The 27,443-nt window shown below is 37.3% G+C and overlaps 1 protein-coding gene across 4 annotated transcripts in view; it reads left to right on the top strand.

Annotated features, from left to right (window-relative positions):
* Positions 1-27,443, top strand: part of Adamts6 (ADAM metallopeptidase with thrombospondin type 1 motif 6) — a 250,439-nt gene that overhangs the window by 83,480 nt on the left and 139,516 nt on the right. For all 4 annotated transcript variants that reach the window (XR_013044769.1, XM_076551952.1, XM_076551953.1 and 1 more), the window contains 2 exons: positions 8,772-8,815; positions 13,580-13,685. Coding sequence is in view for 3 of the 4 variants with exons in the window: in XM_076551952.1 (XP_076408067.1) it covers positions 8,772-8,815; positions 13,580-13,685 (150 nt within the window). In the remaining variant the exon portion in view is untranslated. The remainder of the gene's footprint in view (positions 1-8,771; positions 8,816-13,579; positions 13,686-27,443) is intronic.

The following is a 27,443-nucleotide window of genomic DNA, read 5'->3' as shown; positions in this document are numbered from 1 at the left end:
CTGGATTGAGCAAACCTATGGCAGGTTTGTGGCATGCAGGCTTGACCTACATCATGGTGGGAATGAGGCATCTGGAAGCCGCAAAGTACACTGCATGGTAGATTTAGCCTTTGCTAGTACAGACAAAAATAAAAATATATAGAAATGATAGAATAGAGGGTAGATCTCTCATCTACAATACAGACTTATATCTCATTGCAGAAAACATTATTTTTGGAGAAAATATTATTTCTAAAAACTACATAGTAATGCTAAATATTTCTTTACTTTTCTAATGCCAATTTAAAAATTACCGAAAATGATGTTATCTTCAGCCAGTACATAAAGGAGGAATAATTTTCCTATCTCAAAAGAAGATCCTTATTCTTATAATCTTCTTTGTTATGGATTAAACCATTTTAGTATGTTATGTTTTAATATGTTGATTCTAAAGTAGAAAAATTGTAGTAGCCACCATTAAAGCAATCTATTTTAAAACTATATCAGAGATATATTATGGTATTTTCTAATAATTTCCAAAAAATGTAGACTTTAGTTATTTATAGGAGAATTGCATCTCCCATATGGATTAGTATGTGTTCACAGAACTAAACTATAGTCACTGAGAAATAAAAAAACAAATGTCTATAATTTAGTATATAACAAATAACCAATGATGATAGGCTCCTGTTAGTGTCTTGGATATGACTTCATAAATTCTAGATACTATATAGTAATTGGGGAAAATGCTGGTAGTTTTAATATTGCTCTTTGGATTATATATAAACTTTTAAAACATATTTCTTCATGTGCTTTAGAGATGGCTCAGCCTTAGGAACACTTACTGCTTTTGCAGAGGACCCAGGTTCAGTTTCCAGCAACCACATGACTCACAACCATTTATATTTTTCACTTCAGTTTCAGGGCATCCTATGCTTATTCTGACATCCATGGGTACCAGGTATATATGCAGGCAGGGGAACACTCATATACATAAAATGAAATAATTAACTCTAAATTTTAAAAAATGTATTTAATGCATATGAGTGCTTTGTCTGCATGTATGTCTGCACAGTAGAAGAGGACATCAGATCCCATTATAGACAAACAGTTGTGAGCCACCATGTGAGTGCTAGAAATTGAACTCAGGACTTTTGGAAGAGCAGCCAGTACTCTTAACTCTGGAATCATCTTTCCAGTCTCTGCTAAAAAATTTAGAAAGTATTCCTTCAGTGTTCTTTGCTGCCAGACTTTAAAAAACATTATTTTTCTATGATATTTCTATCTTCCTTCAAAAAAAAATTTGTTGATTGGATCAGAATAGCTCTACTTGATTTCTCAAATTGCATTTATGAGATTGAAAACTGTGGACAGAGTTGTGTCCATCAACCCACTGAAGGCAGTGATCTTCTCTGCATGAGTGAGAGGTGAGGCCATGATCTCTCCTTCATGGAGAGGTGAGCCTGTGGAAAGAAATGTGTGTGGTGAAAACTACCAAGTGATGGGAACTTTCATCCTGAACATGTGGAAGAATTCTCTATATCTACTTCCCAGTGTTGAAATAAGAAACGTGCAGCTATAGAATATGATTTTGAGCAGTGTTTACTTTCCTGACTTTATAATTTGTCTTTTAGGAAATGGTCTTAGAAGAAGTATCCTTGGGTAATTTTTTTAAAGAGTCATTATCAGAATTCTCTCTGGTTAGAACAGCAACAGTGAAATTACACTATTTTAAAAGTTAAGTGCTTTTGTGTTTATTGAGAATATTCCATCTGGCTACACGGCAGTGGTGTGACATTGAGACAGACAGGACAGGAAAATTAATGCCCAGTGAGATGATTTGGAAGAGGGCTTATAATCAGCTATTGGCAGCACTAGAATTAGAATTCAAATCTGACAGGCTAACTTCATGTTCTCTTAGTCATATACAATTTCATGCTATGACCGGATGATCACTGTGCAATAAAACTTGTAGTTCTATAGACTGGCTCTTTCAAAAACATTTCTATCACAATCCCTTCAGATATACTGTAGTTACTTCCTCCAAGCATCCCTCCCTTCCTCTCATGCCCTTACTCCCCAATGAATTTTAACTGGGTAAAACAATTCTTACACAAAGATAAAGCATTGAAACAAGCGATGTGCTGAGGGGAGGCAGTAATTTGTAGGGCAGCCAGTTTAGATCTTTATCATGGCATGAATTTGGTGGCACCTCCTAGTCCCTCTGGACTTCTTTTCCACATCAGACAAAAACCACTGGATGGTTTTGTGTAGTCTGGCAGGATTGTTAGTTGCAGTGGTGTAGAAACGGAAACAATTTGGGAGTTCTAGATTGAAACCGAGGTGCCTGTTCCATGAAGTGGCATTGGTACTGAACTTTGAGTACCAGATTTTATATATTTAAACCCTTTTTTTCTTTTAAAGTGGATGGTATTGGTGTCTGTTGAATGCCTTTGGAATACTGAGACATTTATTGTAATTATACATCTTACAAAGAGGAATTTTGGAGCAGGATGGATTGTAAATTTACTACAAATTAGAATCCAAACAAAACCCATTTTGTGTTTGTATAAATTATTTTAAGCTGTTTGTTCGGAATTTACGATTTACTCTACAGTCTTCAGTTTTTGTGTGTAGGCCCACCTCTCACCCCCCCTTTCATTATGAAATTCATATAGAAAGGTTCTAAAAAATCTGGAGAGGTTTATTTTCTTTTACTACTGAGGATCCACAAAATTCACTTACGTTCTCAGGACAGCTGACATGATAGAAAATAAAAATAACATTCCCCAAAAACTAATAATAAAAAGGCATTAGACCAACATAGTAAGTTATTAAAAATATAAAGTATTTTACAAGAAAATTAGAGTATCATGTGTGTATTTTTAGCAACTTACAAGAAGTAGGTGACTTTAGAGTTGTTCTGAGGAAATACTATGCAGTTTGTCTTCTGAGTGCCATGAAATTCGACACTGAAGAACTACACACACCACAGTATCTGGTGTGCTGAGTTGTCCATGTGTGATGGGAGAGAGGAGGTGAATTGTTACGTATTTGATAGTGCTGTTTGTACTCTTCCATTAATCTGCACAATTATTTTGTCTTTATATTTCCCAATTGACTGTAACAGAGTAATTGTTTTTGCTTTCCTACAGCCTGAATGAGATGTGATTGGCAAATAAAAATCATATACATGTACTGTGTACAATGACATAGAGGTTTTTGTATAAACTATGAAATTAGCATGTTCATTATCACTTGTAAACAAACACAGATACACAAAAATATCAGTGTAATTTTCTTTTAAAATTAAAGACAAGCTTATTGCCATTGGTTTTGTTGCTTTATTTAACACATTTATCCTCCAATCCTACTTTCCTTCTTAGTCTGGGTGTTATTTCATATTCCTTAAATACTGATGATGGTATCTGGGATGCGAGTACCCATAGTATAGGAAAGCAAGCACATGCTGGCTGTAGTAGTTAGATGTGTTAGTTCCTGTTTTATGAAGGATAAAATATTTGAAGTGAATCTAATAGATATCTAAAATTTCACAGAAGAAATGGGAAAAGAGTTTTTCATGAACTGTTTGTGGATACAGGGAAATCCAAAATCTTTTTAGATAGTGGTGAATGCATAGTGGGTATATTTGGTAGAAGTAGACATAAGTTTGGGAAAGTAATAAATAGTTCTAGAAAGGTAAACTGAAACAAGATTGTTTCTTGAATTCCAAAGTCCATTGTTTACATTTTTAGAGAAAACTTGATTTTGTAGTAGGAGAATAGCGTATGCAGAACTAAACTGTAAGCTTCGAGTCATGCTGGAAAGAGGAGGCTCTGTGGTTAATAGTTCATACTTCTTTTCCAGAGAACCAGAGTTTAAGTTCCCGTTCCCACATCAGGTGGGTCACAACTCTTTGTGACTCCAGCTCCAGGAGATCTTGCTCTTCTGGTGTCCCCAGGCTCCTGAACACAGGTGCACATAGTCCCTGTTCCATACACATAATAACTAAGTCTTTCAAAACGGGAGTTATGCATAAGAGAGACTTGGAGATGAGATGTTTGCTTCATCTCAGCAGGAGGTAACTAATGATGTAAATTAGGGAGTTACTGACTGACTCAGTGTTCATGATTGCAATTACATCATCATGATTGCAATAACATCGTCATGTCTGGAACAACAACATTTCACAGTAGTCTCCTTCCCCGTCCTCCATTTCCTATATTCATTCTTCCTTTTCTTTGGTCGCATTCCCTGAGTCTTGATGGTAGTGGTGATGTCCCACTTAGGGGTGAGCCCCTATTCTCTTTTTCTGAGTACTCTGACCAGGCACACAGCTCTCCACCGACTGCTGTCCACTGCCGAAGGCAGCTTCTTTGGCCAAGGTTGAGAGCAGCCCAGGCTCTGGGTATAAACATCAGGTTTCAGTGTCGTTGCTTTCCCATTGGAAATCGGTGCTGTATTTCACAGATCTCAAAGTCCTGCATAGTCCAATGTTTTGGTCAGTGTCTTCTGATACTCACGTGCTGACAAAGATGAATAGTCAACAGTGTTCACAGCAGAAATATACCAATGTTATAGTCACAGATATTCAACCATATATATGTATATTGCTCAATCAGTCCAACCTCATGAATTAGGGGGAAAGAATGCCACCAAATGCATGCCTTACCCCAAACTAGAACCTTGACTTCCTGTAAACTCTAGGGTTTTTATGCTGCTTAGTTAGGGTTTCTATTGTTTCAATATAATACTATGACCTAAGAGCAAGTTGGGGAGGAAAGGGCTTATTTGTCTTAAAGTTGAACATTATAGTTCATCATTGAAGGAAGTCAGCACAGGAACTCAAACAGGGCAGGAACCTGGAGGCAGGAGCTGATATAGAGACCATAGAGGGCTGTTTCTTACTGGCTTGTTCCCCATGGTTTGCTCAGCCTGCTTTCTTATAGAACCCAAGACCACCAGCCTAGGGATGGTTCCACCCATACCACCCACAATGCCTGGCCCTGCCCCATTAATCACTAAGAAAATGCCCAACTGGCTTGCCTACAGCCAGATCCTATGGAGACATAAGAGCTCCTCTCAGATGACTTCAGCTTGTGTCAAGTTGACATAAAGCTGTACAGCACATATGGACTCCCTAATGACCATGTTTGTTCATTCTTTTGTGTGTTCACGTGTGTTTGCCTGTGTGCTCATGCATAGGTGCACGCTGATGTTTTCATGTGGAGGCCAGAGAACAGCCTCCAGCACTTTTCACTTTATCCTTGGGGCAGGGTCTCTCACAGGCTCACCAAATAGACCAGATTGGATGGCCAGCGAGGCCCAGGAATAGTTTGTTTTCACTTCACCAGTGCTGCATGGGTATGGGAATCCATTTCAGGTTTTTGTGCTTCTGCTTCCCATCACTGGGATGACATGCTCTTGTCACCACAGCTGGCTTTTTTCATGGCTTCTTGGTATTGGAACTCAGGTCTTCGTGCTCGCCTGACAAGCACTTTAGTGACCGACCCATCCTCCAAGCCCTTAAAGGACCTTTTCCAGTTGCAGTTCAACTTTTGTACTCCTTGTTTGGATTCTGTAACTTCTTGGCTTACTGTGAGACTTGATTCTTCCCTAAATTTAGAGCTCCTGCTGCATCATGTTCGTTAGGCTATATACTCATTTATGTAAAGGATCCTGAGTGAAAAGTATACTCTTTCTTTAGGATGTTATTTTCCCAGGTCCTACTGTATACGTGTGTGTGTGTGTGTGTGTGTGTGTGTGTGTGTGTGTGTGTGTGTGTGTATGTGAGCACATGTGTGCATGTGCATGTATGTTAGTGCATGTGTTTTCCCCAGTGTCATAAACTGAATGTGGTAAATCTGAAGCTTGAAAGTTTTGACAATATTCATTGAAGTATATAAGCAATATATAACATTGATAATGTCTCTGTAGTGACTTAAAATTATAAGTATTTTATATATGAAATTTAAAGTGCAATTATATGTCATTTAAATTTTTTGTTACTGACCTCCTAAATGAAATTTAACATGATAAGTAAATGTTGACTATATAATCTAATTGTTTAAATCAGTCATCATTGCCAATCTCTCTTTATGACATAACTTGTCTGTCAGTAACAAGCTTGACTTCATTTTAACATGTTAATACTTTTCTGTGAAAATATTCCATCTCTGAATTCCAACTGTGAGATATAAACTTGTAACAGGAGAACACTCAGGATGAAAATAAAGATGTTTCCCTCCAATTTTCCTTGCTTGGCTGTTAGTGTATTTCTTAGCATCAATTCTTTCTCGAATTACCCCTTTGTTTTATGTTCTGGAGCCTTCTGTAGTCAATGCATTGTAACAAAATTTGGGATGTGTGATGAAGGATGCTTTCTTCTTTGAGAGTAGAAACAGAGTCATTGTGGAAAAATAAAGACAACAGGAAAACTGGTGGATTGCAGTTCAAATGCATTCTTAGGCAGATCAGTTTTTTTTTTTTTTCTGTTAATAATTTATTTATTTTTTTTTTTTTGTGATATATATTTTTTATTTTACAATACCATTCAGTTCTACATATCAGCCATGGGTTCCCCTATTCTCCCCCCTCCCACGCCCTCCCCTTACCCCCAGCCCACCCTCCATTCCCATCTCCTCCAGGACAAGTCCTCCCCCGAGGACTGTGATCGACTTGGTAGACTCAGTCCAGGGAGGTCCAGTCCCTTCCTCCCAGACTGAGCCAAGTGTCCCTGCATAAGTTCCTGGTTTCAAACAGCCAACTCATGGAATGAGCACAGGACTTGGTCCCACTGCCTAAATGCCTCCCAGACTGATCAAGCCAATCAACTGTCTCACCTATTCAGAGGGCCTGATCCAGCTGGGAGCCCCTCAGTCTTTGGTTCATAGTTCATGTGTTTCCATTCATTTGGCTATTTTTTTTTCAATAATTGAGTAAAACTGAAATTTATTATATGCCACAGTCGTCCTACGGACCTCCATGCTATATATATATAGCCTCTATGGTTCTATGGGTTGTGGTCTGATTGTTCATTTTATATCTAGAATCCACCAATGAGTGAGTACATACCATAACTGTCTTTCTGGGTCTGGGTTACCTCACTCAGGATGATTTTTTCTAGTTCCATCCATTTGCCTGCAAATTTCATGCTTTCATTGTTTTTCTCTGCTGAGTAGTACTCCATTGTGTATATGTACCACATTTTTTTCATCCATTCTTCCGTTGATGGGCATCTAGGTTGTTTCCAGGTTCTGGCTATTACAAATAGTGCTGCTATGAACATAGCTGAGCATGTATCTTTATGGTATGTATCAGCATTCTTTGGGTATATGCCCAAGAGTGGGATGGCTGGGTCTTGAGGTAGTTTGATTCCTAATTTTCTGAGAAACCGCCATACTGATTTCCATAGTGGTTGTACAAGTTTACATTCCCACCAACAGTGGAGGAGTGTTCCCTTTGCTCCACATCCTCTCCAACATTGGTTGTCATTGGTGTTTTTGATCTTAGCCATTCTAACAGGTGTAAGGTGGTATCTCAGAGTCGTTTTGATTTGCATTTCTCTGATGATTAAGGATGTTGAGCATTTCTTTAAATGTCTTTCAGCCATTTGTAGTTCTTGTTTTGTGAATTCTCTGTTTAGCTCTTTAGCCCATTTTTTAATTGGACTGTTCAGTGCTTTGATGTCTAGTTTCTTGAGTTCTTTATATATTGTGGAGATCAATCCTCTGTCAGATGTGGGGTTGGTGAAGAGGCAGATCAGTTTTAGGAAAGGTGTGAATGATACTTGGGGATTGCATACATATGTATTTATATCACCCATGAAATGATTTTTTAAAATTAACTTGAATTATGTTTATTTAATATAATATGCAACATGGTAATCACAAGATAAATTGATCACGACGTCCAGCATATACTCTCTGGTACTTCCCCCCTTTTATGGAAAGTAGATTCTTTTCTCACATAATATATCCTGGTTACTGTTTCCCCTTCCTCTTCCTAGTTCCTTCCTGCCTCTCCTGTCCAGATTGACTCCCTTTCTGTCTCTCATTAGAAAGCAAACAGGATTCTAAGGGATAATAACAAAATAAGATAAGCATATCCATTTTGACTTAACATCTTCAATGTAATCTATTTTAAATATGCAACACTTCTTTAATATCTTTTGTATTGCGTTATGATGCAGCTTCACAGTAGAGTCTAACATTAAGAAAACATTCTATTTAGCATTCATTTATCTATTTGCTAAGTCACTTAAAAGTTTTGTATTTTCACCATGTAAATTCTAGTGTACATCTAGGAATAATATGTAACATTGATTTAATTCCTGTTGATGTATTATGGTGTCTGTATTTATTTATTTAAAGACAAGTACCAATGTTAGAGTTAATTGAATGAGCTTCAAATGGTGCTCAGATTCATATAGTTTGTGGCTGCAACAAGAAGATACTCTAGCAGTCCAGCAGGATCAAAGAGATTATTATTAATAATAAAACCCACTCATTGAGATAGAAGCAGTAGCAACCTGTAGATGAGCTATTCAAAACAATATGATAGATAGTTTAATAGAACTCTTTCCTTTATTTTTTGGCTGGTAGGTATCCTACTGACTTGCAGGCAGAACTGTGAGTGTGTGAAGTCTGCCTTTCCCCATAGTGCTGGCCATGCAACACTCCAGCTGGCTACTCATAATTGCGTTGATTTTGATCTGAATGAACAGAGCTCCAAAAAAGAAATGAATGAATGTACAAATATTCTACAAATTTTATCTTTTTTCTCCTCCATAGATATGATATCTGCACTTATAAAAATAAGCCCTGTGGAACATTGGGTAAGTTTTGTTTTTGTTTTTGTTTTTGTTTTTGAGTAAAGGATAATTTAGATGTCTCTTTGAGGCAATGAAGCTACTCTTTATTATTATTAATTTGGTTATTTTCCTTTCTATTACATGGGAAATTACCCCCCAAAATTTTTAAACGTGTCCTTTCTTGCATACATAATTGCTTGAAACAAATTTTTGTTCCCATAATAGTGAAAAAATTTAAATTTTTATTAACTTTGAATTCTCTGATAAATGGTATGAATGAAAACAACTTAGAAGATTATTTAAAAATTAGTAGTAATTATAAGTCAAAGTTACCACTCATTTTCTTATTTTCTGTCTTTCTAATAAATTTTGTAAAACAAACAAACAAAAAATCCCCCCAAAACAAAAACAGTTTTTGAGTGTTTGAGACAAGTGAAAGCTTCTTGAAATCAAGACTAGTGAAGGAAAGAAAAGAAAACAAACTAAGATACTTAAAAAGGGGGCTGGAGAGATGGCTCAGAGATTAAGAGCACTGGCTGCACTTCCAGAGCTCCTGAATTCAATTCCCAGCAACCACATGGTGGCTCACAACCATCTGTAATGGTATCTGGTGCCCTCCTCTGTCATGCATGCAGGCAGAACACTGTGTACATAATAAATAAATAAATCTTTTTTTTTTTTTTTTTTTTTTAAAGATTTATTTATTTATTATGTATACTCATTCTGCTTGCATGTGTCCCTGTAGGCCAGAAGAGGGCACCAGATCTCATTATAGGTGGTTGTGAGCCACCATGTGGTTGCTGGGAATTGAACTCGGGACCTCTGAAAGAGCAGTCAGTGCTCTTAACCTCTGAGCCATCTGTCCAGCCCTAAATAAATAAATCTTTAAAAAATGAAAAATAAAAAATAAAATTATACTTCTTTTGGTATATTTTTTTAAAACACTTATCTCCCATGAACTCAGATATTATCTAAAAAATGTTAGTCCAATCACCAAAGAATTTCATCAAACAGTTAGCCAGAGATAGAGAAAGAAGGAGGAATTTTCTTTGTCTTTTTAAAAACATTTCAGTAATCATCTTGAATTTTTAAAGAGGTATATTTTGTTATGAAGCATGGTTTAATATTGGTTGAAAGTTAAATGTAAACACAGTGGATTACTATGCAGCTCTCAGAAGGCCAAATCTTAAAATAACTAATGTTATTTTAAGGCAGGAGATTTTTTTTTCACCCTTTGTCAATTTTTAGTGTCATGAAAACATTTTACAGTCTCAATATCTAAGAAGAGAAAGTCATTTTTTTTTTTTACTTCTCTATCTATATCAAGTCTCAGTTTTCTCATCTGTAAATAAATAAGTTAGTTCCTATGAATATCCTAAGCATTTGGGAATATCCAGTTAGAGTGGACTTAGGAGAAAAAGTGTTCCCAACTTCCTGGTGGTTCAGTGAAACATCCCTTCAAAGACTGGAATTTCTCTTGATCAGTTTTTACATGGCTTCTCCTGTGTTCCTCGAGATTTATGACTAGAGGAGAAATCCCAATTAGCCAATGCCTAGTATTCACCATGGAAAAGTTTGCTAGTTTAATACCTGTCACAGAAAGAGCTCTCTTTGCTGAACTAGCTCATGTTGGGATTTTCTTTGTAGTGTTTCAAGTTAAGACCAACTGAGAAAACCTGGAGTTGAGACTAACCTTGACAGGTTCAGAGTATTTGTGACTTTTTACAATCTTTTAAACCTCCTTGTTTCTTAATTTTCTTATTTATGAAGCAGGAGTACTATCTGACCTTTTACTAAAGGAATATTGTTAAAAATCAATCAAGAAATACAATTCCTTTGAAAATGAATGTTATAATAAAGGAACAGGTATTATTATTTGATATAGAATCACCTGCCGTGTTTTATTTAATTCATTTATTTATTGTTCAAATTCAATAGGTACCTATTAAGTGTTTGGTTTTTCGAAACAGGGTTTCTCTGTGTAGCTTTGGCATCTGTCATAGAACTCACTCAATAGCCCAGGCTGGCCTCGAACTCACAGAGATCTGCCTGTCTCTGCCTCCCGAGTGCTGGAATTAAAGGCATGCACCACCACCACCCAGCTTCTATTAAATGTTTTATCTACTTTAGAACCAATTAACCCTAAAGCCTCAAAACAAGTATACATATAAGCTAGGGCTTATATTTTCAAGCATATATGTTTTAAGGACATAAGTATATACATTTTCATTCTGTTATTTAAAGGTATAGTAATTTACATTTACAGGCTCTTTATTCTGGCATTAGTAATATGACTACCTAGTACTTTCATTATCATTACTAATGATCTGATGTACTTTACTGTCTAATTTGTTCTTTTTTTGCTCAAAATAATGTATTTTAACTTTAATTTTTCATTCAATTCTATAGTTACTAAATTGATTGCTAGGTACACATGATTGTATTTTCAAGCTCAATTATTTGTAAATTAAAAGTATAATTTTTGAAAACTCAATAATGCATATATAGATACATGTATTGACTTTTATATGTAGAAAATATTGGTAAGAATCAAGCAGTTTATTACTATTTTATAAATATAATTTTAATTAAAGTAATTCATTACCTATTTTAGCATCTATTGTGTTGATATTTATGATGAGGTGGTTTTCTTTTTTTTCATAATCTCTTGGTTAACAACTCTAATGGCCATTTACATTATAAGGGTAGTTGGGTTAAGGGTACAGACTGACCACCAAACTGAGGAAATCTAAATGACCCAATGGTAATGAAATCTTGATCAACACTTTCACACCTAGGCGTTTTGACAGCAGCAGTCGTCAGAAAACTAGAAAGTGGTGGGAGTTAATGAAGCATATGCCAGTGTTTATTCTCATTATCAGTCACAAATCAATAGCTACTCTCCAAATAAAGCCTTTCTAAAGTTGTCCCTCAGCTTGTTAACAGTTTTAGATCAGGTATCAAGCAAATATGTACTTATAACTACACTGGGGTGTCAGTGAGAACTCTTAACTCAAGATACAGTCATAGAACACAGACCAAAAGAAAAACCACTCCAACGCCAATAAAAGAAAAAACAAAACAAACAAAATACAACCCAATGCAGCACCACCATCTTAAGAAAAACCAAAGGATAGTTAGTGAAAATATAAGAAATGTTAATTTATCAATAGTTGTGAGTAGTAATCCTGTTTTAAAATGACTCAGCACAGAAATAGTGTTCATTGTGGTTTTGTTCTTCCGACATGATCTCCCATACTGAACCCAGCAGCTTAGAGCCAAGTCGTGTTTCTAGTCTGCATGTTGTGGATGTGTGTGCTTTAGTGGAATTACAAGTGATGTTTATAACGTAGTTTTGGTTAGTCAAAGCCTCAGTTCATTTTGCCCCAGTGGTCCTTCTTTTTTATTGTCTTCTTTTCAGGTCCCAATACCTTTAGGTGGTATGGAGGGTCAGCACAGTGGTGTCACCCATGCCTATGACAGCTCTGAGGCAGAAAGAACCCCCTTTCTAACTTCTGCTCGTCCCCTATTAAACAGTAGAAGAAGCTGTTATCAGCGAATCCAACACTCACCTTAACTTTGTGTTAACTTAATAAGTGTGGCTGTTATTTTAATATTTATATCAGGAAGAACAGAGAAACACAGTTTCTAGAGCTGCCTTAGTAGAAAATATGGATTGAATAGTGTTGACTGTTCCCAATTAGTGCCACTGGGCACTTGCACACCCCCCCCCTGTCCCCCAGAACACTGTTTGTTGCTCTCAGGAAATATCCTGAGAGCTGAATTAGGGTAACCTTGGTGGGAAGGCAGTTCCTAAGCCTGGAATAACACACTAACAGAGTACATGAAATTTCCTCCTTCCTTTCCCTTCAATGTCTTTCAATGATTCTTCTCTGCATGTATTATTTGGCATCTGCTTCCTCATAACAGACAGCATTTTTCATTTTTCACAAAATTCTTTTTTCTAAGTGCTGATTTCAAATTCTATACTAATCCACAGGGCATAATCCACAGAGCATGGTATTCATTTGGAAGTCAATACTAAGGCTTCCAAGGGGAAATAGCTCAGGTAACGTAACATTTCATGAGAAATCAGCGAATTAACACCATGGTTTTGCTTTATTAGTAAGAACTCTAAAGCACTGAAGGGGGGTGGGAGAGAAGAAAACATTGAATGCATGACTGACTTCCCTCCATATATACATAAACTGCTGCTATCAGGGCTAATTACAGAGATTAAAAAAGGACGAAAGTTTCAGTTTCAGCTTTCATAGTTTTTTTTCCCTCCTGTTTTGAACTATCGACTTTTTTTTTTTAAATAAAAATGTCATTTATAAAACCATTTGGGATTCCCTCTTTTTGTTAACTAAAAAGTTGCTTGTATATTTTTATGAACCCACTCAACTTAAACAGATCTCTTTAGAAAAATAATGTGGATATATTTTGCTTTCTACAGCTGAAGAATATTAAAATAGAAATGCTTTCTTGAATTCCCTTTTCTGGCTCAAGTTACTAGGTGGTCCCAAGTTACCAGAAGTAAAATTTATAAATCTAACCCCTAGTCTAGACATTTTCCAGCACCGACTGCAGTTCAAAAAATATTAATGTCTAGCCGGCAAAGTGAAATTCCCCCCAGTGATTTCGCAAATGACTAGAAAGTTAACCTTTTGCCAACTGCTCCTTCTGTGCGTGGAGGTTGTTAAAAAGAATCCAGGCATTTAGAAGTATAGGCTTTTAAAGGCTGAAACACCTTGGCTTGACCCTCTGTGTCTCTTTCTGTTTATTCAGGCTTAGCCTCCGTGGCTGGAATGTGTGAGCCCGAAAGGAGCTGCAGCATTAATGAAGACATTGGCCTGGGTTCAGCTTTTACCATTGCACATGAGATTGGTCACAAGTGAGTGCATTTAAGAAAATCAAAACAAAGTGGAGAACTCCACTCTTGAAACCACTTGTAACTACTGTGTGGAAAGCCTGTACTCAACTCTTTGAGGGCCTTTTTGACAGCTTTCAGTAGAGACTGTTATCATCTGGGGTATTGGGATAAATCTTCATAAGAACTGGAGACTTGTTAAATAGACAAACATATCACACTTGAATGTTGTTATGGGCATTTAAAACAGTGAGCTTCAGCTGTCTTCTCAACACCTAGTTCCTTAGGAAATCCATTGTGTAAGTTATCTCTTTTTTCCTCAAGTGGTAATTTATGTATCTTGTTTTATGGTTGTTTGTTTCAGGTTTTTATTTTTTGTTTTGTTTTATATTTGTTATTGTTTTTTGAGACAGTCTTGTTCCATAGCCCAGGCTGACCTTGATCTAGATAGGCTGGCCTGGAATGCAGGGTAATCCTCCTGCCTCGGCCTTCTGAGTGACAAAAATGAGCCACCATTTCTGGCTACCTGTATTTGTTTACACTGTTGACACCACTTCCTTCAAATGAACCATTGGCTTCACCCTTCATGGAACTGGAAGCTTACCTCCTCTAGGCATATGTTCACATAGCCATTGTTATGTGACTTGTATTGTCTGATGTACTCACGTGCCACCAAAAAAGTTTAAGAGCTCATCCTTGTGTTTTAAAGAGGACTTTAAGTTTTTAATATTTATTTCAAATAAGTCAATGCCAATGTTTAAAACTATACTTTCAACCAACCCCCAATGGCAATAAACCCATTATTTAAATGAACAGACAAAAGTGAATGTAAAAGTCTGTTCATGAGAAAGGAGAGGTCTGACAATCGTTTCCTCGAGTTCAGACATTTGTGTTCCTAAGACTGGAAGATGACTTGTTCTCAGTGTTGAATGTGATTCGAACTAATGCTCTCCTACAGGCAGAACCAAGCAGGAGCCTTTTTACTGACAGCCTTAGCTCTTGAGCACCTCTTCCCCTTTCCCCTAAGACAGAGGTCATTAACATTTAGCAAAGGACTAATTGCATCTACTACCTTAAACGCTGGAAGATAAGTAGTTTTAGTTAAATGTGTGATTTTAGTTAATGATCTACCCCTTTTAAGCGGTGAAGTGGATGAAAAGTAAAATAACAATAAAATCAATATTTATGCTCCACAGGAAATTCCTGAGAAAAACTCAGTTCAGGATCCCTTCTCCCTTCTTTTCTTCCTTCCTTTCCTCTCTTCTCTTTCTTTTAAAATTAAACTCCAATAAACTTGGGCCGTTTTGTTGTCTTATTAAATGTTTTTAAACTGGTATTGATTGGGGTATAAGTTCAAGTAACCATCAAGTTTTAAACCTGACTGGAGTCACTGCTACACTTTTAATGAGATCTTAAAAATATTGGCATTCCAGTTTCCATTGCAACAAAAAGCAAGAACAAAGCAAAAGGCCCTCCTAACAGGCACTTCATCTCTAACTCACTCAGAAATCTGGCTCATTAATGACTGTCATAATCTTATGCAACCAAACCAATTTTTGTTTGTTTTGTTTTGAGGCAGGGTCTCACAATGCAGGCTTGGCTGGCCTGGGACTCACAGAGATCTGCCTGCCTCTGCTCCCACCTGAAAGTCTATGCCGCCATGTCTGGCTCCATACCAAGTTTAATAGGCTCTGCTGGAGCCACTTCTATGAAAAGGTTCAGAGAGATACCATAGAATGGATGACTGATGTGTTCTGAAGGCACTGTCATCTCCTGCAGGCACCAGTTAGCCCATGTCAGGGCCTATACCTGCATTCTCGTTCCTTTTCGTATTTATTTTGTTTTTGCTGTTTCCAGACCTTTTTTAAAAAAATGTATCTGAGTTTTTTGGTCTGCATATATGTATTGCTTAGATAAAGTTTTATTTTTCATCATATCATTTATTAACATTTTCACTACCTCTCAAGCTTTCTAGATTTTGCTTATTTGAACTGTTTCAATTTTTTGAAAAAGTCCTCAAATTAATGGTCTATACTTTACATAGAATAATTGTGAGAATGTAGACTATTCTCAAGTTGGTACTTTGGAGCAATGTCCTTTAACAGTTAATTCTTGTTTAAAATTATTTAAATGCTTAAAATCGAGTATGGAAATGTCACAAAAATCTTTAAGATGGAGAGCTAGAATACTTCCATCCAGATGTGTCACTTGACAGATGTGTCAAAAACAGAACAAAACCTAAACAAACAACCATCTGTTGTCTCCCGCCCGGGTGATTGCTAGGATGCTGTCTTCTCTTCCCTCTTTTCCTGAGCTGAGAAGCAGGACACCTTGACCTGCCATCATTTAATGTGTGTGGTGGATGATTATTTGGTCAGGGAGATTCTGTTCCATGAAGATCCCTTTACTTACTCTTAAGATCTTAGTGGTTCGCTTTCAGTAACTCAGCAGATCTACTCTGGTACAACGCATATTATCATTAAACTGTCGAAACTCAGTCTGGAGAGATAGCTTAGTGGTAGAGAAATGGCGAGCATGTGAAAGGCTTTTGGTTCGATATTTGATCCCTAACACTTTGTAAAATTCCTCAAACCAAACAAGAAAATGAGTAAGAGCACTTCTTCCTGAAAGGAAGTGGCAGCTGGATCAAGTATATTTTCCAGCTTGAAGGTACTGTGCCTTTGCCTCCCAGCTGAAAGTGTGTGTTACCATGTGATTTTTATCACTTAATGCAATAAATTTTAAGTGATAGGGTGATGCCTGTAGATTCCTTCCAGTAAGAATCTTTGGTCATGAATTATTAAGAAGAGTCCTTACTGAATGACTAGAATGTTTGAATAATTTTCTACTTTTCAAAAATTTGTTTAGAAAGTGTTTTGTGTCCAATTTGTATTCCCATAGAAATGTAGTATCCATTTTAAATGGGTGTGTGATAATGTCTTTATTTGGCTACATCTTAACTAACAACTCTCTTTCTGAATGCATTTGTATCTGGGCAAGTGTGTGTGTGTGTGTGTGTGTGTGTGTGTGTGTGCGCGCGCGCACGCGCGCGCGCGCGTACACATACACACACATACATATGCACATACATGCATGTGCATGCATCCATGAATGTGGAGGCCCAAACAAACTTGGATGTCATACCTTGGGTACTGCCTACGTTCTTTTTGAGGCAGAGTCTCTTCTGGCCAAGTTGGCTAGGCCAGCTGCCTAGTGAGTTCCAGCTATCTACTTTCCACAGCTAGAATCGCAAGCGTGGTGACAAACGTAGGTCCTGGGAGGCTGCACTTGGCCTGTCATGTTTATGTAACAAGCAGTTTTCAGACTGAGCCATTTTCCTTGCTCCACCCCCCTTAAAATGGATTTCTACCCTTTTGTGGAATACTAGAAATTAGTTTTATTTATTTGTCAAATGGAATAATAGACTTTATGCTGTACTATATCCAGTTTTAATGTAAGTTATAAACCAAAGGCACTTGATAGATAACCTCAAAGGAAGACACATTTTTGAAAGATTGTTTTAATTAATTGTGTGGTTTTCATGGTTTTAGAAGTTGAAACAATTATGATGTCAATAGGGTGGCGGGATTTCAATCAGACATCCACTGTATTACAAAAGATCCCCAGTGTGTGTTTTTTTTTTTAAAGATTTATTTATTTATGTATAGTATACAGTGTTCTGCTTGCATGTGTCCCTTCAGGCCAGAAGAGGGCACCAGACCTCATTGCAGATGGTTGTGAGCCACCAAGGGGTTGCTGGGAATTGAACTCAGGACCTCTGGAAGAACAGCCAGTGCTCTTAACCTCTGAGCCATCTCTCCAGCCCCAGCCCCAATGTGTTTAATTGTACAGAAATAGTATTAAAAGAGGTTTAAAAATATTCCTTATTTTTAGGGGTGCATATCAAAGTATTTTTGAACTAATATGACAGGATGTCTTATATTTGACTTCAAAAGTAAGGCTAAAAGATAAAGCAAGAAAAACAACATCTTTGGCTTTATAACATGATTATGCATAATGGCAATTCGTCACACCGTTCTCTCTACTGTTGTGTGCAGCTGACTTTTTCACACAAAAAGAACAAGCTCTAGAGGATTTTAGGTGTAACAACTTGTTATTGCAATTGAACAGTTTTTTAACTTGATTTTTACACTTTATTTTTTTTTCAATTTGTTTGTGATTTATACATGGGTCTGTATCTATGTGTTCGTGGGTTTCCTCTGCATAGACATGTGGAGATCAGAAGTCAGTATTAAGTATCTTCCTCTATTATTGGCCTCCTTATTTTTCAAGAAAGGATTTTTTACTCAGAGCTACTCAATTTTGGTTAGAGCCAGTAAAATACTGAAATTATATGCTTATGTATTTCTCTACACATATATGTCCACATAATACATACTCCTTATTATGCATATAATATGCATATACATTTCCATAAATGTTCTTATGTGTAAATATCCCTCCATAGTTGCTAAAACAATAATGCTGATATAAAGGCATTCCTTAGAAAAGTTATTATAGTGAATTATTTCACAATTAAGGTACTAATGTCAAAAGATAACTAAGATCAATCTGATGATTATTGTACTCAGGATCTGAGATTTCAGAATAATTGTGTGTGTGTGTGTGTGTGTGTGTGTGTGTGTGTGTGTGTGTTACTGAAATAAACCTTGTAAAGTAGAATCTCATTATTGTAAACTTTAGAAACTTTGTTAAATTATCTCCTTCATTTTCCTGGAAAAATAAATAAATGAAGTTTTTAGGTAGATAATAGCATGCTAATAGACTGACAATTTCAGCTGTCATGAACCAGATTAGTAACTTTTTGTGTACTGGACTAAGGAAGATTATAATGGCAACAGCTGCATTGTTGTACCTAAAATCCCTGTCTTTGCAATTGGTATTCCCTTTAACCACATATGCACCACTCCAGCTTACCTGACTTATAGAATAGACATACTAATAGTGGAAGAAGAAATATACATAGATTATAGTGGTTCCAAAAACTTTTGGAGATCTAAGCCTCAGCTCAGAATACTTATACTAAGTATGAACATTGTTTTGTGCACATATGGAAAGATTTTAGGCACTAAATTCTGCTAGGTACCACCCTCTTTCTATATAGGTTCACTATCTTGAGTTATTTGTTTTAATAATTTGTATATGAAGTAGAATGAAATCCCAAAGCCTTTAAAAAGAACACATGAACAGATTATAATAACTATCTCATTTAGTAACTACTATATCTAAAAACATTTGCCAGGGATAGAAGTCTGAGTACCTCCCATAAATTCTAATTTTGCTTTATTACAGTAAGTGTTTCATGGCCAAAATCAGTCATGAATAAAGACAGGTCGCTAATGAAAAATAATTCTAAAGAATACCTTATTCTCTTTCTTTTTCTGTGCTACAATGGGAATACTTAACTTTGCTATTTTATAGTTGTAACAATTTAGCATACATCATTTAAAAGGTCGCCCCATTTTTCCCTCCCTCCCTCCCCTCCTCCCTCCCTCCCTCCCTCCCTTCTTTCCTTCCTATCTTATCAGTGTATAATCAACATTAGCCTGGAATGCATGTGTTGTCCAGGAGAGCCTTAACCTCCCCATAGTTCTCTTGCTTAACATCACAAATTCTGAGATTATAGGTGTAAGTCATCATGTGTGGCAGAAAAGTTACACTTTAAAATCAATTTTATCATATTAAATAACTTTAGGAGACAATGCTTTGGTCTTGTGATGTAAGATTCTTCCGAAGAACTGAATGGTCCCATCTATGTACGTTTCTTCTTTAGTAGCAGAAATTAAAAGGATGTGTTGGACACACTATACACATTTAATTAAATGACTGACAGTGTAAAGTACCATCATTAACTAACAAAAATGAGGTTTATGTATTAGCAACATGGTTATCTTCAATTTAAAAATGAAACCTGCTTAGATTCAAAATTTGAATTAGGCACTTTTTGTTTTTAATGGTTTTCAGTTTGTGTACCAGCCAATGGGTTTTGTTATTACATTTTCATCCACACTGTAGCTTGCTCTGCCTGTCCTCCCATTATCCCCCTAGTCATCTCTTCCTGGGTCCTGCTCATCTCCCCAAATGATTTTCCTTTTCCTTTTCTGTTGTATGTATATAAATCTGGATTCTGCATATTGAATTTAATATGAAAACATGATTTTTCAACAGACTCCATAGGCTGCAATACAGATTAAATCTATACTCAGCAAACTCTGTCTACTATGTTACTCTTACAATTTAAAAAATCTCCTAAAAGAATCTACCAAAAATTGTGCACCAGAATCTTTGTGGTATAAGATGCATTACATTATTTTGGCAGCTAATTATTCATATAACATAAGAAAAGTAAAACGGAATTGATTACACATGAGCTGCTCTTTAAATGTCTTTAACAGTAAAAAATTAAAATCTGCCTTTGGTGATTATATAATTACCATATATGAGCAAATTTTGCTTTGTTAATGTGGTTTCAAATGAAAACATTTGAAAAAATAGGTTAATCTATAGATAAGATATTTGAGAAAAAGCAGGTATGTTCATGTCCTGTCACACATGATAGCCTTTCTCGTGGTTGTAGATACTTAGTTTAATGAATAGTCTTTAGTATGTAATCGGCCTCAGTTAGACAGCCACCACCTATATATATAATCGGCCTCGGTTAGACAGCCACCACCTATATAATCGACCTTGGTTTGACAGCCACCACCTGGTCTCCGATTGATGACACCATGGATTTTTAATCAAAATCTCCTTTTCCCCCTCTTGTTACCTATATTTTCAATTCATCATTTACTCCTTTTCATTTTTGAGGTTATAATTTAATTACAACATTCCTCTCTTCTCTTTCCTCCCTCTAAATTCTCTCATATACTCTTCCCCCCCTCCTTCAAATTCATGGCCTCTTTTTTCCCTTAACTGTTATTGCATGCATATATGTGTCTGTGTATTCATATATATTCCTAAATGTAGCCCGTTCCATCTATATAATGTAACTTGAATGTACGTTTTCAAGGCTGACCATTTGGCACTGGACAACCAATTGGTGAGCTCTTCCCTGGGAAGGACATGTCTCTTGTTCCCAGCTCTACTCAGTTGCCTATAGTTCTTGGTGTAAGGTTGAGGCCTCCTGAGTTTTTCCCTGTACAGTTGGGCTCATCAAGGAAACTTCTTTTTGCAACAGAGAGAGACCATTAAAGAAAACCACAGCCAATCAAAATGCAGAGTTGTGGAGCCCAGTCTCTCTGGATACATCTACAAAACACTCCCACACCCAAGGCTCAGGGAACATTATTCACGTTAAGGGAGATATGCACAGTCCCTAGCTCCTTCTCTCATGACTGACATTTAATCAGCAGTTAATCTGGCACTCATGGAAAGGTTTTTGACTTGAGATTTACTGAGCATGTGATTCTAGAGATTTATTGAGTTAGAGATGATGTTTTGTGGCTACTGTGATGATAAAGATCCTACCTCTGCCGGGTGGTGGTGGCGCACGCCTTTAATCCCAGCACTCGGGAGGCAGAGCCAGGCGGATCTCTGTGAGTTCGAGGCCAGCCTGGGCTACCAAGTGAGTCCCAGGAAAGGCACAAAGCTACACAGAGAAACCCTGTCTCGAAAAACCAAAAAAAAAAAAAAAAAAAAAAAAGATCCTACCTCTGAGGAACACATCTTTTTATTAATTTTTCTCTTCCTTCCTTCTGGCTGACTCTTGGTCAGTTATTTCAAGAACATAGTCCTATAACCCACTCTCATTCAGAAGCCATAATGGAGAACAAAATTGTTTGGCTAGGGGTATATAGTACTCATGGCATGTGTTTATAAATAAAAATAAGAATTTACAAAATTTGAAAATTTAAACATGAAAGAGAATCAGAACCTGCAGAACTTTTTGATAATACTAATTATATTTGGAACTTCTTCAGTAAATTTAAATTTTATTGAAAAATTTAAAACGCATTCCATTTTACTTAATTGCTAGTTCTGAAAATGTTATCATATGCTATTTAGTATTTTAGAGACACTAATTTGGTTGGTGAAATCAACTAAATAGGGTTATGAGGGCCATTCCTGAAAAAAAAAATAATTCTTACAATTGCTTATGGGTTCTTTTGTTTCTTATGATGTCATGAGGTGACCCAAGCATTGGCTTCAAATATTGAAACATAAATCAGTTTACAAAGTCAATTTGGCTATCTTATATAATTTATCTGAGAGAAAAAGTCAATTTCTCAGTTGCAGAACAAATTCCTGTCTATATATGTACTTACGAGATGCTTCCTTTTAAAATGTTTTACTCTGTGTATGCAACATATGTGTGTGTGTTATGTGTAGTGTGCATATTTGTGTGTGTGCATGTATATGCATGTATGTATGTAGAGTGCATGCTAGTGCATGTGTCCACTATTCAGATTCCAAGGTTATAGGTGCATGACCACACCAGACTTTTCACATGAGTTAGTTCCGGGGATTTGAACTCATGCATGTCCAGCAATAACTTTTTATTTATTTATTTTATAATTTAATTTAACTTTACATATCAGCCACGGATTCCCTTGTTCTCCCCCTCCCGCCCCCCCCCCCCCCGTCGTCTTTCCCCCAGCCCCCCTCCCCCATTCCCATCTCCTCCAGGGCAAATACTCCCCTGAGGATTGAGTTCAACCTGGTAGATTCAGTCCAGGCAGATCCAGTCCCCTCCTCCCAGGCTGAGCCAAGTGTCCCTGTATAAGCCCCAGGTTTCAAACAGCCAACTCATGCACTGAGGACAGGACCTGGTCCCACTGCCTGGATGCCTCCCAAACAGATCAAGCTCACTTATCCAGAGGGCCTGATCCAGTTTGGGGCTCCTCAGCTACTGGTTCATAGTTCAAGTGTTTCCATCCGTTTGGCTATTTGTTCCTGTGCTTTATCCAACCTTGGTCTCAACAATTCTCGCTCATACAAACCCTCCTCTTTCTCACCAATTGGACTCCTGGAGCTCCATCTGGGGCCTGGCTGTGGATCTCTGCATCCAGTTCCCTCAGTCATTGGATGGGGTTTCTAGCACGACAATTAGGGTGTTTGGCCATCCTATCACCAGGGTAGGTCACTTCGGGCTGTCTCTCGACCATTGCCTATAGTCTATTGTGGGGGTATCTTTGTGGATTTCTGTGGGCCTCTCTAGCACTTTGCTTCTTCCTATTCTCATGTGGTTTTCATTTATCATGGTCTTTTATTCCTTGTTCTCCCTCTCTGTTCTTGATCCAGCTGGGATCACCTGCTCCCCTAAGCTCTCTTTCCCTCGACCCTTGACCTTCATTACCCCCACTCATGGCCATGTTGTTCATGTACATCTCATCCATTTCTCTGTCACTGGGTGATCCCTGTGTCTTTCTTGGGGTCCTGTTTTCTAGGTAACCTCCCTGAAGTTGTGAGTAGCAGTCTAGTCATCTTTGTTTTACATCTAGTATCCTCCTATGAGTGAGTACATACCATATTTGACTTTCTGAGTCTGGGTTACCTCACTCAGGATGATTTTTTTCTAGATCCATCCATTTGCCTGCAAACCTCATGATGTCATTGTTTTTCTCTGCTGAGTAGTATTCCATTGTGTATGTGTACCACATTTTATTTATCCATTCTTCAGTTAAAGGGCACTAGGTTGTTTTCAGGTTCTGGTTATTACAAATAATGCTGATATGAACATAGCTGAGCAAGTGCCCTTGTGGTATGATTGAGCATTCCTTGGGTATATGCCCAAGAGTGGTATAGCTGGATCTTGGGGGATATTGATTCCCAATTTTCTAAGAAAGCACCATATTGATTTCCAAAGTGGTTGTACAAGCTTGCATTCCCACCAGCAGTGGAGGAGAGTTCCCCTAGTTCTACATCCTCTCCAGCATAAGCTGTCTTCAGTGTTTTTGATCTTAGCCATTCTGACAGGTGTAAGGTGGTATCTCAGAGTTGTTTTGATTTGCATTTCCCTGATGATTAGGGATGTTGAGCAATTCCTTTAATGTCTTTCAGCCATTTGAGTTTCCTCTGTTGAGAATTCTCTGTTTAGTTCTATAGCCCATTTCTTAATTGGACTGTTGGGCATTTTAATGTCTAATTTCTTGAGTTCTTTATATATTCTGGATATCAATCCTCTGCCAGATGTGGGGTTGGTGAAGACCTTTTCCCATTCTGTAGGCTGTTGCTTTGCTTTGTTTCAAGAGGTCCCATCGATTGATTGATTGATTGATTGATTGTTTCTCTCAGTGTCTGTTCTGCTGGTGTTATATTTAGGAAGTGATCTCCTATGCCAATGGGTTCAAGACTACTTCCTACTTTCTTTTATGTCAGGTTTAGAGTAGCTGGATTTATGTTGAGGTCTTTGATCCACTTGGACTTAAGTTTTGTGCATGGTGATAGATATGGATCTATTTGCAGCCTTCTACAGCTCCACAAGGTTGTCTTCTTACCTTTGCACACGCATGTGCTGTGGCTTGTTCATGCACACACATCATGCACACATTCACTAACTATAAACAAAATTAAAATAGAACTTATATAAAGATTCATTTAAGAAATTGTTCACCTGGGAGTTCTGTGGATATCTATAAGTTTTTGTCTCAGAATATGGAGCATAATGGTAATAATGGATGTTGAGTTCCTCAGCCATAAAAATAATAGAAATGAGTCTAAGTCATATGAACAAGACAGACAAAGTTTGTTGATTAAGACCTCATTTTGAGTCAACCGACTTAAGCCAAAGAGAGCCAGCACTGACCAGATGTAACCAAGCAGCTTTTATTAATTTCTTCATCAAATGAAAAGTTTTGTAATTGTCCATTAGTCATGCATGGGCAGTTTCCAAAGATGATCTTCTTGTATGCAAACATCATGACCTTGTACCTGTTGGGCTATGGGGTCATTAACATGACTCAGAACCTGCTGAGTCACATCTGGCACCATCATCTTACATGGATGTCCTAACCCGAAGATAGGATGAGGGACTTTGAGTACTTGAGTGCTTAAGAAAGAACCAAGGTGGTATAGAAGATAGACAATCATTCCAGTGAGTGGATAGGCCAAGTAGTTAGTTAGCCTTCTGTTCCTGTCTTGAACGAATCTTTGTTTATTTCTTTTTCTTTGTGTGTGTGTGTAACAGATCTTTTCTTAAATGTTCAACATGTTCACATGAAGAGCTGAATAGTATGAAACAAAGCCGTTGGCAGCAAACTGAACAGGCATGGGGTAACACAGAGGTGACCAGTCTACTAATCCTTCTTTAGTCATCTATCTAATAGCTATGGGTTTCAATTAGTGGACAAGGATTTGTGAACAGATGTGAACTTGATGGAGAGTTCTGTGGGGAGGATAGAGAATGGAAGGGGATTATAGGGAGCTCTGAGGAGCGGGCTGTCAGTACGTAGTATACATATGTGAAATTATAAATGGCTACACTTGTAATCCCCTCTCTTGGTAGATGGAAGTGGGAGGATTTATGTGTGAGGCCATCTAGAGCTATACATAGAGAGAGCCTGTCTCAAGAAACAAAACAAAAGGCAACGTTTGTCAGCAAAAACAGGTGCCAAGTTTCTACTAAGTGATCCAGGAAACTGTTATAATAATCCATAGTCAGAGGTGTTATCAAAACCAGGTGGAAGCTGATAATAGTATATTGGTCTGCTCTGTGACCTCCAAAGTTAGTGATTTTCCAAGTTAATGAAGAGCAAGTAAAGCTAGAAGGCTTCCTAAAGGGTTTTCTTTGGTAACATCCCTCCCGGCCTGTGCTGTCATTTGTATAGCTGTCTTTTTCAGGACAGGATCTGTCCTGGAACTCCCTTGTAGACCAGGATGGCCTCGAACTCACAGATATCCACCTGCCTCTGACTCCCAAGTGCTGGGATTAAAGACATATGCCACCACCACCCGGCTTGTATAACTATTGTAAACCCAAGTGGTTCTAGCTTTGTTTAATCTGAAGCAGCTCCTAGGATGTAAATATTCTAGTTTGTGCCTAATGCGGTGTTTTGTGGGTAACAGGCCAAGGACCTAGAGTTTATTTGTCTCTGGTCTCCTTCTGGTGGTCCTTACAGGTTTTAATGAAGGCTGGATTACCTATACAGACAGTAACACATTTTCAGACAAATGGAATCCCTACTTCAAAAGAAGTTTAGTAATGGCCAGGGTGTCAAGAGTTACATCAAACAATTTCTCTTCTAATATTGACACCAAATGTTTCCATTTGTCTGTTTTCTTGGCAACCAGGCTCATGTACTTCAAGGCAATGTAGTGTTATGTTATGACCATATAAAAGATATGTCTTTCTTTTGTAAGATGAGGGAAATATGACATTAAAAGTAGAAGCTTGCATTTTTATTTATAGAAAAGAGTACATGACAATTGTGGCTCTCAGTATTGGTTCCCTTACAGCCACCCGTGACTACACATATGACTTGGGTAGGTATAAGACTTCAGCTAAAAGGAAGTCACTTTTTAACTATCATGTGGGAAAAGGAGCATAGTAGGGTTAATACAGCAGTATCAGCTCTACACAGAAGGAATATTACATTGTCTTGAATTTGACATGTAATCTGTTGTTGATTTTGTTGATCCAATTGTGTCTAATTCACCTTGAATCTTTGCCTTCATATCCCTAGAAGATAATTCAAGGAAGTTGTCTCCAGTGTGTTGATGTCATATTAGAATGCCAAATGTTCGTGTTTGGGGAAGGTTATTTGTTTCACTTTAGGGCTCTGGATACTCTCATATATTTTTCTCTTTGTTTATGTTACTTCATGCACATGAACTACTGGCTCCTCCTTTTTACTCCCATATGCATGCATAGAACACACTTTCCTTTAACCCATTCATAATGTACTCACGATGACCATTCCATCTTCTTCCTAAACATATCTTTAATCTAATCTCACCTGTCAGGTGACAAGCACGTGTTTCCACTGTCAAGAGTGCACGTGTTGATATTTACATTTGTTAACCACCTTGCATTTGCCTGCTCTGACTAGCTGTCCAGATTTCCCTATAGCAACTCTCCTCTCCTGTTTTTTGCGTAAGGTAATTTTCTACCATAGTACATTTATTAGATGTAATAATGGAAATATAATCATTTTTGAAGTAATATTCAACTTAATCATCTGGCTCCTTGTCTAAAAAGAGTGTGCTGGGATTAAAGGCATGTGCCAACACCGCCTGGCTCGAGTTTTTGTTTTTAACTGAAGTATATTTTGAGTTCACTAAGGCTTTAGGACAGGGGGAAAAATGGCAAAGAAGGGAAAACTTTGAAAATTGGAAGCCATGCACAAGAAAAGCCATCCTTAAATATGTCAGGGTTTTCAAAAGGTGTTTCAAAAACACACAGGGTTGTAAGTTATGTATTGCATTCTCCTTTATCAATGCTCATAAGAGAAAGTGCTTGAGTGTTTGGCCATTGTCTACAGATCAATGAATCTTGTCATTTTCTGTCATTCCCTTTTGTATGGAGGACAATAGAATGCACATTACTAACACATGTAACTGTGGAGTTCTGTAAAAAAAAAATTGACATGATCTGTAATGGGTCATTTATCTTGCTAAATTTGTTTTCTCATCTGTGTGGATCAACATACACGCCCTTTTCTGATCAAGTAGTGATTGAGTCATGTGATATTAATAACATGTGAAAACATAAATGCAGAGATTTAGACATATATTTAATCATTGAATTATTCTTTTGTCACTTTAGCTTTAATCCTACACTACTTTAGAGGACTGGTCTATCTTGATCAAAGCCTGATGTAA

This window comes from Peromyscus maniculatus, chromosome 15, assembly GCF_049852395.1.
Source record: "Peromyscus maniculatus bairdii isolate BWxNUB_F1_BW_parent chromosome 15, HU_Pman_BW_mat_3.1, whole genome shotgun sequence".
Classification (NCBI taxonomy): Eukaryota; Metazoa; Chordata; class Mammalia; order Rodentia; family Cricetidae; genus Peromyscus; species Peromyscus maniculatus.
Note: the sequence above shows the minus strand (reverse complement) of the source record. Positions and strands in the feature narration are given on the sequence as shown.